Genomic DNA, 14,698 nt, shown 5'->3' on the forward strand with positions numbered 1-14,698 from the left:
TAGCTAGTCGTCGTGGTGGTAGAAAAATTCACTAAATAGTGCACGAGAGAATTTAATTCATGACTTTTGTCATATTAACCGTCGGGCTTCAATAGCAAGGATGAATTCTCTCGTTTCTTTTCTGGCCGGAAATTATGCCTGCATTTGGAAAATCATATTAGCATATTGGGAATCCTTTTTATTTTTGTTCTTTCTTCTCAACAAGCAGTTTTTAACATTTTCGACGCCACCAGCATAATAAAAACTAACAACAAGCCAACACTGAGTTTTGTGTCTGTTCGCCACCCTGTAGTGACCAACTAAAACCAAACTCAGGTGATACTCCCGATAACGAAGTCGGCACAACACGGTCATTCTCAGAGATGAATCTAGAACAGAAACCCTTTCATCACCCTTCCAAGTCATTCTTCATCCATTGCCCGTACTTGTTCTTCATCTTCTCATCCAGCTCCCTTGCCTTGAGCTCTGCCATGGCGTCTGCGTTCGCCATTGCCTCCTCCTGCACCCGAGCCATCCTCCGGCTCCTCTTCTTCGCTGCCATCTCCCTCTCTGCCTCTACCTCCTCATACTCCCTCGCCCACCACTTTTGCACCACACATGTTGAGATTAACACAATCGATTGCACCAATAGCATCCCAAGTAACAACACCTCCTCTAACGTCAGTAACACCCACTGCTCCCTTTGGCTTCTTCTCACCGAGCCCAGAAGCCGGAGGGTCGCTTCGTGCTGGAGAAAGAGGGAGAGGAAGCCGAGAACCTGTCCGACGGAAGACGCAAGTAAGAGGGAGACATGGGTGATGAAGCAGAAGTGGGTGAGGAGGGAATAGAAGCCCACAAGGGAGGAGAGGAGGGTGGTGACTGAGACTATGAAGAGAGCCCAGCCAAAGGAGGTTGGGGAAGACCTAAAGAGGAAGATAGGAACAAAGGAGGCCGAGGAGAGGAAGAGGAGGAAGAGGTTTAGAGACGAGAGGAGGAGATTAGGGACCGAGGAGGAGCTTCTAAGCTTGATAGTGGAAGCCATCTTTTATTGTGGATTTTGTGCAGAGGTATGTTTAAATAAGCTGGCATGTTACCGTTGGAGAGAAAGCCAACGGCTAAGCGAGATGGTAGAGCCCATGCATGTCATGTGACTTTTAACTTTTGCCAAATTCATTAGCTTTTGTTTCAAATTGAATTGTCCGTACCAACGGCTAGGATTTAATTCGGAATAAATTATTTGGGTCTCGCGCAACGCTCCCATAGAGTCCTCCACCCCACACCCCCTAAACACCCCCCCATCTTTGTATTACTAAAAAATTTTGTTAGAGAGACTCTTAAGATTGAAATGCCTGTTTCAAACTCAAAATTCCGAGTTTCTCTGAAGGTTTCAAACTCAAAACATCGTACTATTGCGGCCTATGGCCCTATTATACCACTCCATATTTTTGGGTTTTTGGGTAGGTTTCCCTGAAGGCCCACAAATCTAGTTAACAATGTATTATTCTTTTATCCGAGTAATATATCACCTCTACCTTGAGGCTTTGATTTTTTTTAAAAAAATAAACGAAAATGCCTCACATTATCTCACATCAACTCAACGAAATCTTATCCGTTTTAACATCTTGCAACTCAAAGTTCCACAGGTTTGGACAAATAAACAATTATTAAATTATAAGAACTTCAATTCTAGAGCAGAGATTTCTCCGACTCAATATCACAGGATAAGGGAACTTTTGGATATATAATTGGTAGATTTTTTTTTTGAAGCATAAAAAGACGAAAAAAAAAACTATTACTAAGAGGGGAATCCAGGGTTACTGATAAGGGATAAAAAATATAACAAACTTATGACTCGATAAATATCCATCTTCTCTCAAATCTCAATTATACTGTGGATAAGAAAGCTTATCGCTGTAGTTATCTATTCTAGCCAATGGTATGCTTTAAGTTTAGAGACTTCAGGAAATTTCCTTATCATTAGAACCAGAAAGGAGGGGTTGTCATCTATAGCGAGGCCCTACAGGTCACGTAGTCTCATCACAAGAAAAGAACCTGAAGGCGGCATAGAAAATTGAGAATAGATATTTTATTTAGTAGCTAACCGACTTCACCTTTTAAAATTCTCTATGCTGAGGCAAAATGGATGTTAACAGATGAAAGACTCTAATATAAAATCCACATTGGAAAGGTAATCTCATTTTTACTAGTCTGCAAGGCAAGATCAACAACTTTTAATAACTTGTTGGAGAATTCCCAGTGTATACAATCTGGAACATCCAATTTCTGCAAATTTGTTGTGCTATAAATGAATCTATGAGACTATGATATAACTAAGAGATGGCTACATCCGAGTACTTGAAGATGGAAAAGTCTCATATTCAAGTGCATGCTCTTGTCACCACTATCAACAGATCAAGCAAAAGGAAGTGATGTAGGAAAGCAGGCCATGAGGGCTTCAAGTAGCTTTCAAATAGGTCGAGAGCATTTAAATATCCAAAGTATATGCTTTCTAGAAGAATATCTAGTTGGAGATAGAAAATGACTTATACTGCAGCAATATATGTAAGGGACCTATACCAGTGAAGAATAATAAATATAAGAGCAATGCGAGAATATAGGAAGAAAAGTGAAAAAAAGAATACTTGATGTAGTAGTAGTATAGATTATAGATTATAACCACTTACTTTCATAATTGAAATATCTCATACCTCAGAGAAAAACTAAGACAGGACAACAAAGAGGAGGACAGTCAACAAAGCTGTTATACTTCAGTTAAAAAAGAAATTTGTCTTCCAGTACTGAACTGTTCTGTTGCTGGTGAGGAAGGCCCAACAGTTCCATTCTCTGCATTCAACAGATAATCAGGAGATTTCAGAACGTGTATTAGACTACCTCAAAGGTAGACCAGAAGAAGCAGAAAGGCATATTATGAGATTTCATGCTGATGTCATACTTCATGGCAAGGTGTCAAGTAGCTGAAATGGCAAAGAATGAGCACATTCCCATGCTTATAAAAGCAAGTTGGTTTGTAAAACGTCCTTTTGTAGAGTCACAATTTAAAGCACAAATATGTTGAAGAAGTATTGATTGAATTTTTAGCATAAAATATTATCTCACCTATAACTTTATTCATGTTTCTGTCCCTGGAGATTCCTGTCACACTGGTAAGACACTCTACTTTTCAGTTTAAGTACAACAGGGAACAAAATTCATTTCTGTAAGCTATAGGCCATCTAAGTAGATCAGATATAGTAATAAATATTGTAGTATTACATTCCAACAAGAAAAAAAGTATGCAGCTGCAAGTTCCTATAGCTAAACTTTCCAACTTCATCACTAATTAACCTACTTGTTTTCTTCTGAAAAAATTGGTAAGCTATCAAAATTTCACTAAATCTACTCAGATCTGAAAGAGTGACATGATTAGAGGTAGCACATTTTCAAGCAATGATCACAAGGGAGAAATGCAGAGTGAAAGGAGGTTACTTATGGGAAGAAAGAAGAAAAGATGACGACAACATCATATAGATATTTCCCAAGAAAGAGATTATCCCTAACAGAAACCACAACCACAAAATGCATATCCTGACAATCTTCACTCACCAAATAACTTCTAATCATTTGGTTTGTACTTTTCTACTAATGATAGGCTAGGGCTTCTTATGTGCATTCTCCAACTCACTCAATGCTATTAGATAAAAACAAAAGTGATGTCAGTTGACCTAGCAAAGAGTTTAACTACATAAAACTCCTACTAAACTAAGAGAAGTACCCCACCTTATTCCAACTAACAAATGCAATCAAGTAGTCTGTATACTCAAGATACATGCAGGTTGCCACCTTGCTAGCCGCGCCACCATATTTATCTTAAACTGGTTGATTCAAATCAAGAAAACTAATTCAACCATTACCAAAGCCATTTGCCTTGATTAATTATCCTCTTAAATCTTTCTTAGCTTTGATAATTACCTGTTTCATCTGAACCTAGCAAACTGACGAGGTCTGATGAGTTTAGTGCAAGTACATATTGCATCTCTTTTCAGAATACTAGGCTAATGTTCAAATATAGCCCCCACCCCGACATTCACAAGGGATGGATTTCTCAAAGAAAGGAAAGATAAATGGAGAGGAAGATGTATCCTTCACTTCCCTTTTGCAGCTTAAATCAGGTTACGACTTTATGTGGTTATCTCCATCTTCCACTTCAGTGTGGATCCATTCAATTGTCTAATTCTAGTTAGGCAATAAAAAGATAGGAACACCTCAAAAAAACAACCAAGACTCGGTTGACTGGCTGAAATTAGTGAATAACGTGAATGATAAGCCAACACAGCGTTCTGGAAATTTAAATAATTTGTATTATATGCTAATGTTATTTTCTAAAGATCAATCTTTCACTTTTAGTTTCTCTGATACTTAATCGACTCACCTACTTATTGCCTAATATTAAACTTAATGGACGGGTAGAGAAAATAAAAAAACAATAACATGGCATTGTCAGACTGAATTTCATAAGGTCAGAATAAACAAAGAAAATAACATTTCTATAAGGAAAACTGCAGGAAAAATGTGTCCTCAATTTCATTTTGTTTGATGTGGAAAGCCCAAAAGTTAAATGCACATCAGCTGAAGGACGAGAGTTAAACTGCTGGTGCCAAGTAAGAATGTAGTGTGTGAAAGAGATGGAAACTAAATCAAATGCTTAAAGCCGTCTAAACAGTACATATATAGCTTACTGGCTATTTTCAAGAAACTACTGGTAATTAGACACAAAGAAAGCACAAAACAAATTACCTGATAAATGGTGCCTACGAGGACTACTAATATGTCTCCTTTGATCCTGTTAATGAAAGAGTATAAGGTGACCAAGTTCCACAGATTGTGCTTTCACTCCACCCTAAAAGATAAAAGGTCTTTTTGTTTTTTACTCTACTCTAAAATCTATTCTGTAAGCATGCATCTCACCTGTAACCAACAATATCCAACAAACTAAGAGCGTTGTTATCTTCCAGTGGCACCTCTCAACATCGTATAGCCCAAGTTCTGCTTATCTGTAAGTTAAGCCTTATTGAAGTCCCCAAAATGATAAATAATGTCCCACAACTCTCACCTCTTCTCCTGTTGTCATTTGGATGCCAATCATTAACATATATAATGTAGATCTGAAAAGTAATATAATAACATCCCAACTAAAGACTAGCAGCCATCTCTGCCACATTCTTTAAGCACAATTGCAGCAAAATACAAACAGCCGCACTCCAATCTTCGATGAGAACAGCAACCACAGCCTTAAAATATTTGAACCCACCGTCCTTCCTACCATCTCCTTCCTGTTTGTCATTCCACCAATCACAACAAGGAACCAAGAATCTACAGGGCAAGCCAGCTTAATACATTCACACCCCCTCTCCCACTCTTATCCCTAAGTCAATGCCAAACTTTTCTGCTTCCTCTCTAAATTCGATTGTACCAAATCAAATACACCATGACATTTGAGGAAGGGCCTGACTCCAATTTCACAACCCACAACAACCACCATCTCTTAGACTGGTTAGAGGAATCCAGCTCCTTCATCCCAGCCTTCGACGAGATTGCAAGTTACGAATGGTGGACACAGGACGATAACCAGGCTCAATTAATTCAAACTCCATCCTCGACCACTCTCCCTGCCACTCCTACAACCACCACAAGTAGTACTCCCCGGCTGCCGCTCCCGCAACAAGAAACATCAAAGAAGCGGAAACTTCAAGGCAATACAATTTCTTACCAAAAGAGGAAGGCCGGAATTGATACCAGCGAGAAGAAGGCCAACGGCAAGGGTAGCGGAGGAAATTCCAGCAATGGCGGGAGCAAGGAAGCAAGGTGGGCAGAGCAGCTGCTCAACGCGTGCGCTGCTGCAATCGAGGCGGGAAATGTTTCCCGCGTCCAGCATCTCTTCTACGTTCTCGAAGAACTAGCCTCCTCCTCCGGCGACGTCAACCACCGTCTTGCTTCTCATGGTTTACGGCTCCTCTCTCTTCGTGTCTCCTCGTCTTCCTCCCTTAGATGTCCGACAGTGGAAACCCCCATCTCCTTCGCCACGACGGATCCAAAACTGTTTCGCTCGTCTCTGATCAAGTTCCACGAGGTCAGCCCCTGGTTCGCCCTCCCCAACGCCCTCGCCAACGCCGCCATTTCCCGAACCCTAACCTTAACCGTAGACCCCCGTCCACTCCATGTAATCGACCTCGGAGTCTCACACGGAGTTCAGTGGCCGACCCTCCTCGAGTCGCTCACCCGCCGCTCCCCACCCCCACCCCTCGTCCGCCTCACCGTCGCTGGCGCCGGTGCCGCGCCTCCAGGGCCATTCTCGGCGGCACCACGGGGATACGACTATGCCCCCCACCTCCTCCGCTACGCCAAGTCCATCGATCTCAACCTCCGCATCGATCGCGACATCGCTGTTGCCGTTGGGGAGACCCTCGTCGTCTGCGCCCAGTTCCGAGTCGGACACGCTGGTGCCGACGGTCGGAGGGCGATACTCCAGTCGATCAAGGAGCTAAACCCCGACCTCGTGGTCCTCAGCGAGCTCGAGGCCGGCGATGGGAGTTCGCCCGCCATGAGGGGATTCGGGATGGCGACTGAGATTCTCTGGAGATTCCTGGAGTCGACAAATGCCGCGTTCAAGGGGAAGGAGAGCGAGGAGAGGAGAGTGATGGAGGGGGAGGCGGCGAGAATACTGGAGGCGGAGGTGGAGGAGAGAGTGAGGTGGAAGGAGAGGATGTTAGGGTTAAGGTTCCGGGAGGAAGGGTTCGGGGAGGAGGCGGTAGATGCGGGAAGAGCGCTTCTGAGGAAGTACGATGGAAATTGGGAGATGAGGACGGCGGAGAAGGCGGTGGGGCTCTGGTGGAAGGGGCAGCCTGTGTCATTTTGCTCACTGTGGAAGACCGATACTACAGGATGACGGGGGCCACTTCGGAGTAACGACTCTAACGTCTGACGGCTGTAGTAACTACCTCCTGGCTCCTGCTGTAAACGGCGTGCTTCGTAATGAGTAGGCTATCTTGTATTGGAATGAGGGTTGATATAATTAGGAACCAGCTTGTATATTTATCATGGTATTGTATTCTAGATCATGTTTCTATTGTTGGAGAATCTAATTGCCATTAGATTTAGAATTTAAGAAGTATTATGATGATCAAAAGCATAGAATGAAAACTACTACAACATAAAAATGGTGGAGAGCAGCTGCGGCCATCCTAGAATAGTCACTGTTGCAACCTCAAAGACAACATGCAACAGGTGATGATAACTTTTGCATTCTTCCCAATTGAGCATCCCATACACCAAATAATGCATAAGTGCACTCCAAGAAACCAACCTCTGAGGTGTAAATGTCTACTCATATCCCATGCAGTTAACTAATACTTTTGTTGCAAATTTACCAAGATTAATAGGTGATTTATTTATACCACGTCCACCTGAAAATTAAGCACTAAGTTTGGAACCTAAATCAGATATACTATATTACAAGGTTGCACTAATAATGCATCTGCTCAGAAGATAGTTAAAATTTCTCCAAATATGTCAACTCTGCTTGTTAAGAGCTTGACTTAAGGCTTTCACGTTGAACTGCGGACAAAGACCAGCCACACAAAAAAATGAAATCTTCGGCCACCACCTGTACGCACCATATTTTAGCCTTGTATATCTCTACAAGACAAAGTAAGAGAGGAAAAGGTTAGCAGATTCGCAATGCTCAATCCTAATTTCAGTTAAAAAAACTTCATGAATAAAATCACAGCACAAAAGCATTGAAAATATTAGCATATCGTTTGCATCACATACTTAAACAATATGGGTTAAGGGGTCTTCAGAATATTGCCGCTTGTGATGGAAATAAATGAGTATATAAAAACTAGGTTTTGGCTACAACTGAAGTTCGCTGCTGGTTAACAGGCATAAAAACATATCGATCATGGTTACCAACTGTACTAAATACTTCTACAGAAAGTCAATAGAAAAGCTCTCATCTTTGTTCATTGCCATAGGCAAAAGCAAGAATTCTGCTATGCTTGTTTGGGTGCCACCGAAGAAACAAGAAGAGAAGCAAGGATATCAAATTGAAGATATTATCAGGGTCATGATCAATATATGCCGAGTTGAATGAACAAGTTTGCTGCAAGTAGCGGAAAAAGAGAAGATAATTTCCACTGAAACAGTAGAAAGTCAGGACCAAATAATTTCTCAAAAAAAAGTCAGGACCAAATAGAGCATCAACTATAATCCTCTAAATATCAGTCAGGATAACTTATATAATCCATGCTGATGCAAGAGTTTGCATACTTCAACTTATGTTATCAGGGTTTCTCCCTTTTTTAGCCAGAAAAAAAGAGAGGGTCTGAAACAGATTACTTTCTATAAACTGTTTCTATCCGTGCGACAAGATGAATTATGAATAAGGTGACTCAGCAAACATAAAGATGTTAGTTGTCAAACGTTACCTCAAGAATCATAGATCCTGATGGAAGTCCGGATGTTTTGGCGACAAACAGGGCACTTAGGTGATGAATCACGCTCGACAGTCAGGGCACATGTAGGACAGCAAACAAGATGTCCGCAGGGAACAAAAGCAGATCTCTTTCGCCTCATTAAACAGATGACGCATAATTCCCCATCTGGTACATCACCAGACTCCTCCTCTGTTCCGATTTGAACCAAAGCCTGATCATGTAATTCTCTATTCCGTTTCCTCATCTCCTTCCACTCTTTCCATTTCGTCCAGTTCCTGCATGATTACAGTATATCAGAAGTATGAAATCCTGGAAATAAGAATACGATTTCGACATGCTGAACCCAAATTCAGCACTCAGAAAATTCAGAAAATTGGATACAGTAAAACTAATTGCTTCAAGAGCTTAAAAGAAGTTAGGAATTAGGCAATGGACATTAGACCTAGTCTAAAACTGTAAAGACTCATAAAACAATTGGGCCACAGAACAAAACATGGCTAAAAAATACTAATATAGGTCTAACCTAGCAAAACAACCACTCAATATAAGGTAACTATCATCATATGCCCTGAAAAAGATACACCACTAGTAAATTTTTTGGTAATTAACTTGGAATCTAATAAATCAATGGGAAGAAATAAGTCAGTTACATGGTTTTACACAGTGAAGTTCCACGTTGATACCTATAGATGGCATAACCAACCACGACAACTGATAGTGCTCCAAGGAGAATTCCACTCCAAAAGAGAGTCGAAGCACTAGTGGCTAGCTCGGCTTCAATTTCATCCTTTCTCTTCTCAGACCTGTACAAGGCAAACTTAGCAAAAGATGCTACATAATGATTCTACTTTTTAAATGAAATCCAATTATAAACAATTTCCATTTATGTAACAAAGAATCAGGATGTTGTTCATGGGATTACAGAGGACACATCAGACCAATTTTTACATATATCTCTTAACTTAAAATAAATGTCTTGAACGCAGTCATTGCAAAATTGGATGTGAATCATGCCACACATCATTGAAAAGGAAACAAAATATTTAGCTAGCGCAAAAATTGGTTCTTACAAGAAATAGGGAATCTCTTGGCATGACTTGATTTCAATTTCTCCATTTCGTGCTGTGCACATTCCGATTGCCGTAATTTTCTTTCCAACTGGTAGAATCTTCTCCTCATCCAATAATGCAACCTTGCAAAGCAATAATTACTAAATCAAGAACCCTAAAAGAATGAGAAGAGGAGGAGCCAATGTGAAGGTTAATATTGACTCAAAAATTAGCAAACAGAGAGAGAACCTACCGGGTAGCCATTACCAAATACAGCTTGAATCAATGTGTAGGGAGACACCTGAACAGGGTGCAATTGATGATAAACTGTCGTAAGAGGTAGTGGATGTGATGATCCATCCAAATTTATGTGAACATAACCATAACTTGGCCAGTGACCACCTTCGGTAAGAATAAATGGAACCTAGAAATCATGTACAAAAGATGAAAATATTAACACAGTGACGGAATATTTACAGCTATACCATATGGCATTTTCATGTAAAAATTTGTAAATAGTAAAATTTAACTTACCGATTTGAATGAGGTTGTCATTTGTTCCTTAGAAGATTTTGCAAGGATTGCATGGAGATCAAAACTCCATGCAAAGATGCCTCTCCATTCGTTGTACAAGCACTTCACAAACATCAAAACACAAATCAAAGATCTATTGGATTCCATAGGGCTGTAGCAAAAAGAAATTTTGATTGTTGAATATTCACTTTAGAAGAAAAGGTGATAGATACAGGCATAGCTGAAAGTTATGTTAAAAAGATTTATCATTTTTGCTTTTTGCTTTTTTTCTTTTTTTTTTCTTTTAGGCGTAAGGACGAAATTTTTACCCCTAAACTTTTAGAAACAAGAGGTCCATATCATGCAATTCGGAAATTCATAAAAAAGAAAAGAATAAAAATTCTACAAACTGTCATGCCAAGAGTTGGGTCAAATCCTGGTACCATAAGAGGGTGATGTAAGCACTTGATACGATATGGGATAAGCTAATATGCTGTTTTTGCTTCAAGTTCTATTAAATATGCATTTCTTGCACTAGGACAAATTTTCACTGAACATAATTCTTCCACTGAAGTTGAAGGTTCTAAATGTGCAGCATTATTTCTCCCAAGGTTTATTATCGCCTATCTCATATATTCCATTGTTCCACAGCATTTTGACATTCAAGCACGTTGTATGAGTGTGCATAACTGCATATTATTGCAGGCATGAGTTTAAAGGGTCAGCCAAACCAGCTCTAGTACGCAGTTGATGCACTATTTCTTTGCTTGCCAAGAGAAATGTTATTACTTGAATTCATCATTTCTGAGAAACATTTCTGTTTTTCTTTTCTCCCTTGACATTCTAAAGCAAGGTTGATTCTTGGCCTTGAACATGCTGACTATTTAACATTAAGAATTATGAGAAATATTGAATACCAACCACTGATTAGTGGCTTGATATTTTACAATTGATACTGAAGTCATTTATCGCTACTGAATACCAAGTAAAAAAAGATAAACAAAGCATGAAAGCTAACAATGAAAACTCAAGCTTGCACGAGCCAATAAGTATCTAAATTAGCACGTGTTTGAAAATTGAAACCAAAAAAATCCGTAATTAATCTGTAGAAATATAAACACAAGCAATTGATCATTAGTCTTTTTGCTTTGATGAGCTAAACAGATATTTTAAGAAGTGAATAGCTTTTATAAGAAGAAAGTTCAGATCCCTATATCTCGTATCAAATACCAATTTTCTGCAAGCAATGAAACAACTGAAGATGTTCCAAACTCATCATTTAGGTTTATAATTTTTTTTCTAGTCTACTAACATTTTACTAGTTTTACTTGATATTTGTTCTCTAAAATCAATTTACAATCTCTCCCAGAATATACAAAATGGATCAGCATTCATTTTTTTTTTCTGCCTAACATGTTGATAGCAATTTCAAGAATTGACAACTTACTGGCTAGAGCACAAATTTAGTCCCCTATATCTGATATTGCTAATGTAAAACACGATTCTAGAATTTGTTCACAACTAAATATGTTCCAAACTTGATAATTAGATCTAAAATTTTGTAATAGAGGTAAGGCATGCCAGATTCACTTGATATTACGTCTAGATCAACATATAACCCTACAAACCACTCTACTGTCATCGTAGAAATACCTGCTCCCATTGGAATCACCCATTTATATGATATTATGTCTAGATCAATATATAATCCTTCAATCCACTCTAACTTACAAATTGAATAAAGAAAAAGGTTCGGTTCCCTGTTCCATATCGCTGGTGTAAACCATGACCCTAGAATCTGCATGCTACTAAAACAACATAGAATGCACCAATTTTTTGGTCACCCAATTTGAAATAGAGCAGTCATAATTGACAGATTTACTTAATTCTATGTCTCCAAATCAACATGTAATATTGTAATCTGCGAGCCCATTAATGACTTAGCAATAGTATCTAATTCCCAGAAAATTGCTGAAATCGCCTATCTCATAACACTATGTATCAAGTTAAGATGATCTAATTTACCAATTAGGTTTAGAATTCATACATGAGAAGCAATTTCGCCAGATAATTAACAAACCCTAACCCATACAGTTTGCATCTGCGTCGAGATGACGGCGCGCTCACCGGAGCCCTGGGAAACGAGAGCGCCGGGGCTCTTCGCGCTCCCCCACGTCGACGCGTCGACGGCGGTGCGGGGCTGGACATCGCCGCGGACGACCACGAGGACGCCTTCATCTCCGTCAGAGGAAGAGGATGAAGAGACGAGCGAGCGAAGGTCGGAGATTGAGGGGGAGGGGGCGAGGTGGATGCGCCGGAGGGCGGAGGAGTAGGAGAAGTACTTGACCCAGGAGCTGGCGGCGCAGATGGAGAGGCCAAGGCCGAGGACAGCGCCGTCGAAGGCGGTGGCTGCGCGGGCGATGGCGGTCGCGGTCTGGTGATCGCGCGGCGGCATGGCGAGGGATTCGCCTCTGGGCTGTATCGCGTCACTCGCGTCCCTCAATGGAAAGCTCCATTCGTGCCACTCCCAAGGCAAATTTGTAAGCCCACGGGCTTTCTACATCAAAAAAAAAGTAAAAAGAAAAAAGAAAAAGAAGAAGGGAAATTTGTCGATTTAGTTATATAATTATTTTTTTATAGTCGATGTATTTCATTAAAATAAAGTGTACGTAAATAGGTGGCACAATAAATATATTATTATCAATTAAAAAATAAAATACAATTAAGATGAAAAAGCCTCTCGTAACTTATAAGTTATAACCTAGCTCGAGAGTTGGAATTGGTCTGAGTTCATCTCCTCCGAAGCAGCTAAATTTTAGCTGACTTAGAATTTATTAATTAGAAAAATACATATATACACCCTTTGCAACAAAACAAAAAAAAAAGTTGATCTGCGACAAAAATATTTTTTATTTTTATCACTCAAACCCATTTTACTTATTTCATTGAAAGTGAGGTTTTCTATATACATTTTTAAATTTTTTCTTCTATTATATTATAGTAGGATGGGTAATAAAAATTTATCACTTATTGAACATTAATATTTTCTGTTTTACAATTTTGTTACGAAATTCTTAGTTGTAAAAAACTTATAGTTTTTGTTCCATAGTTTTCATAAAATATGTTATTAAACATTTTATTTTCACAAGTTTCATATTTTTAAATATTTGTTAGTTACGAATCGACTTGATTCGATACGCAACAATTCTAGACTAGTTTGAGAACATAACTTTCGAAGAGAACTGCGGATAATTTAATCATTTGATTTTTTTGAATTTTAGATATATTGTCGCCCTTAAAGAAAGCTTTTCAATGAATTCAGAATTGCAAAGTTTAAATAGCTAGATCTTGAGATATCGGTCGAACAATAACCAAATATCGGATGAACTTTAGTTTATTAGCCTTTCAATGGCTAATTAGATGCTAGGATAATTCTTCAGAGTGAGAGGGAGGAGCTACTGAACTCACGGACTTCTATAAATAAGTTTGAAATCCCTAAATTTGGTCTAACTTATAACATTAACAACCTTTTAGTATGTCCCATCCAAACTCATTTTTCCCAACCAAAACTCGATTACCGCTGATGCAATGTTCTACTAAAGAGAGGCATGGACAGAAAAGACGAGCATATATAGACTATAGACTATAGTGATGATTACTATATTATCGTTCCTCGTAAAAGCTGCTATCACTTAACGAGCAATTCAATCAAAACTACCATTTTGAGTGCTTTTGTATTACTCTTTTAAGTCGAATAATATTTGTTCGATGGCTATGGACACGTGCCGGCAATCTTGGAATTTTTCAGTTCCAGAATTGAAAAATAACACATCACATGCATGCTCACACGGAAACGCTCGCGCCGCCTTCATCGATCCAAGGTTACAAATAATGCAGAAATGTTATGTCCACTTTATAATACAGTGAAATGTGTTAAGATCGCCTTTTCTTATGTTAGGATGATTACCCCCTTTTTTTGTCACTCAATATATGCTCATGTTTACAACCAATTGAGAAGATTGGTTTATATTTTTTTTTAGCTTACTTAGCCCTCGTTCACGTGTAGATAAAAAAATCTTATTTTAGAATAAGTTTTTTTTTATTTTGATGTAGTAGCTAAATAACATCTTAGCTTATTCTGGTATAGTAATTTATTATTTTTTTCTCATCTTATTTTATACAACTTTTAAAAATAATTTAATAATAATTCATAATTATTATATTGCTGTCAGATTATACATCACTTAATTACACATCACTTCAACTACAGTTAAGATTTCTTCTCTCTCATGTCTCCTCTCTCTCTCTTTTTTCTTTTGAAAAACAGTCATGTCACATAAATATACGTACTGCTATGCATTACATAATCACGCATTGTTACTGTATAGTCATGCTGCTATTATATTGCCACCTATTGTCAAAGGTATTTATGTCATACTATTTACTACTACTACTTTAATATATTTGTCTCCTTCACCGTCCTTAGACATGAGAGAGAGAGAGGACATAGCAAAATTGGAGAAAGGAGGAAGAGGAGAGAAGGACGGTGGAGGAGAGGCAAATATGAAATCAAGAAAAAAAAATGAAAGAGGCATAAAGAAGACTTTATAAGAGGAGAAAAAAAGAAAAAGAAAAATAAGGCCTTACTTGCTTTGAGTTTAGAAA

The 14,698-nt window shown here is 38.9% G+C and overlaps 3 protein-coding genes across 6 annotated transcripts; 1 reads left to right on the forward strand and 2 right to left on the reverse strand.

Moving 5' to 3' along the window:
* Nucleotides 1–157: 157 nt before the first annotated feature.
* On the reverse strand, nt 158–1,193 carry LOC140784748 (uncharacterized). Its single transcript, XM_073132284.1, has one exon. It carries the CDS (start codon nt 1,019–1,021, stop codon nt 389–391), a length of 633 nt encoding a protein of 210 aa, XP_072988385.1. The 5' UTR covers nt 1,022–1,193; the 3' UTR covers nt 158–388.
* Nucleotides 1,194–4,794: 3,601 nt separating this feature from the next.
* LOC140784728 (protein NODULATION SIGNALING PATHWAY 1) lies at nt 4,795–7,113 on the forward strand. Its single transcript, XM_073132262.1, has one exon. It carries the CDS (start codon nt 5,465–5,467, stop codon nt 6,920–6,922), a length of 1,458 nt encoding a protein of 485 aa, XP_072988363.1. The 5' UTR covers nt 4,795–5,464; the 3' UTR covers nt 6,923–7,113.
* A 285-nt stretch (nt 7,114–7,398) lies between these two features.
* On the reverse strand, nt 7,399–12,597 carry LOC140785225 (E3 ubiquitin-protein ligase SPL2). Of its 4 annotated transcripts, none has more exons than XM_073133014.1 (7): nt 12,126–12,597; nt 10,055–10,156; nt 9,774–9,944; nt 9,542–9,663; nt 9,155–9,274; nt 8,463–8,746; nt 7,399–7,671 (listed from the first exon to the last, which is right to left on the reverse strand). In XM_073133014.1, the coding sequence occupies exons 1-6, from the start codon at nt 12,486–12,488 to the stop codon at nt 8,464–8,466; spliced, it is 1,161 nt and encodes a 386-aa protein (XP_072989115.1). In that variant the 5' UTR covers nt 12,489–12,597; the 3' UTR covers nt 7,399–7,671; nt 8,463. The 4 variants fall into 4 exon arrangements, with proteins under 4 accessions (XP_072989115.1, XP_072989109.1, XP_072989131.1 ...); XM_073133008.1 differs by having other exon boundaries at nt 12,120–12,557; XM_073133030.1 differs by lacking the exons at nt 7,399–7,671; nt 8,463–8,746 and adding an exon at nt 8,964–9,039 and having other exon boundaries at nt 9,122–9,274; nt 12,126–12,588.
* Nucleotides 12,598–14,698: the final 2,101 nt, after the last annotated feature.

The sequence above is a fragment of the Typha latifolia genome, chromosome 1 (genome assembly GCF_019914945.1).
Source record: "Typha latifolia isolate L0001 chromosome 1, TyphaL0001v2, whole genome shotgun sequence".
NCBI lineage: Eukaryota > Viridiplantae > Streptophyta > Magnoliopsida > Poales > Typhaceae > Typha > Typha latifolia.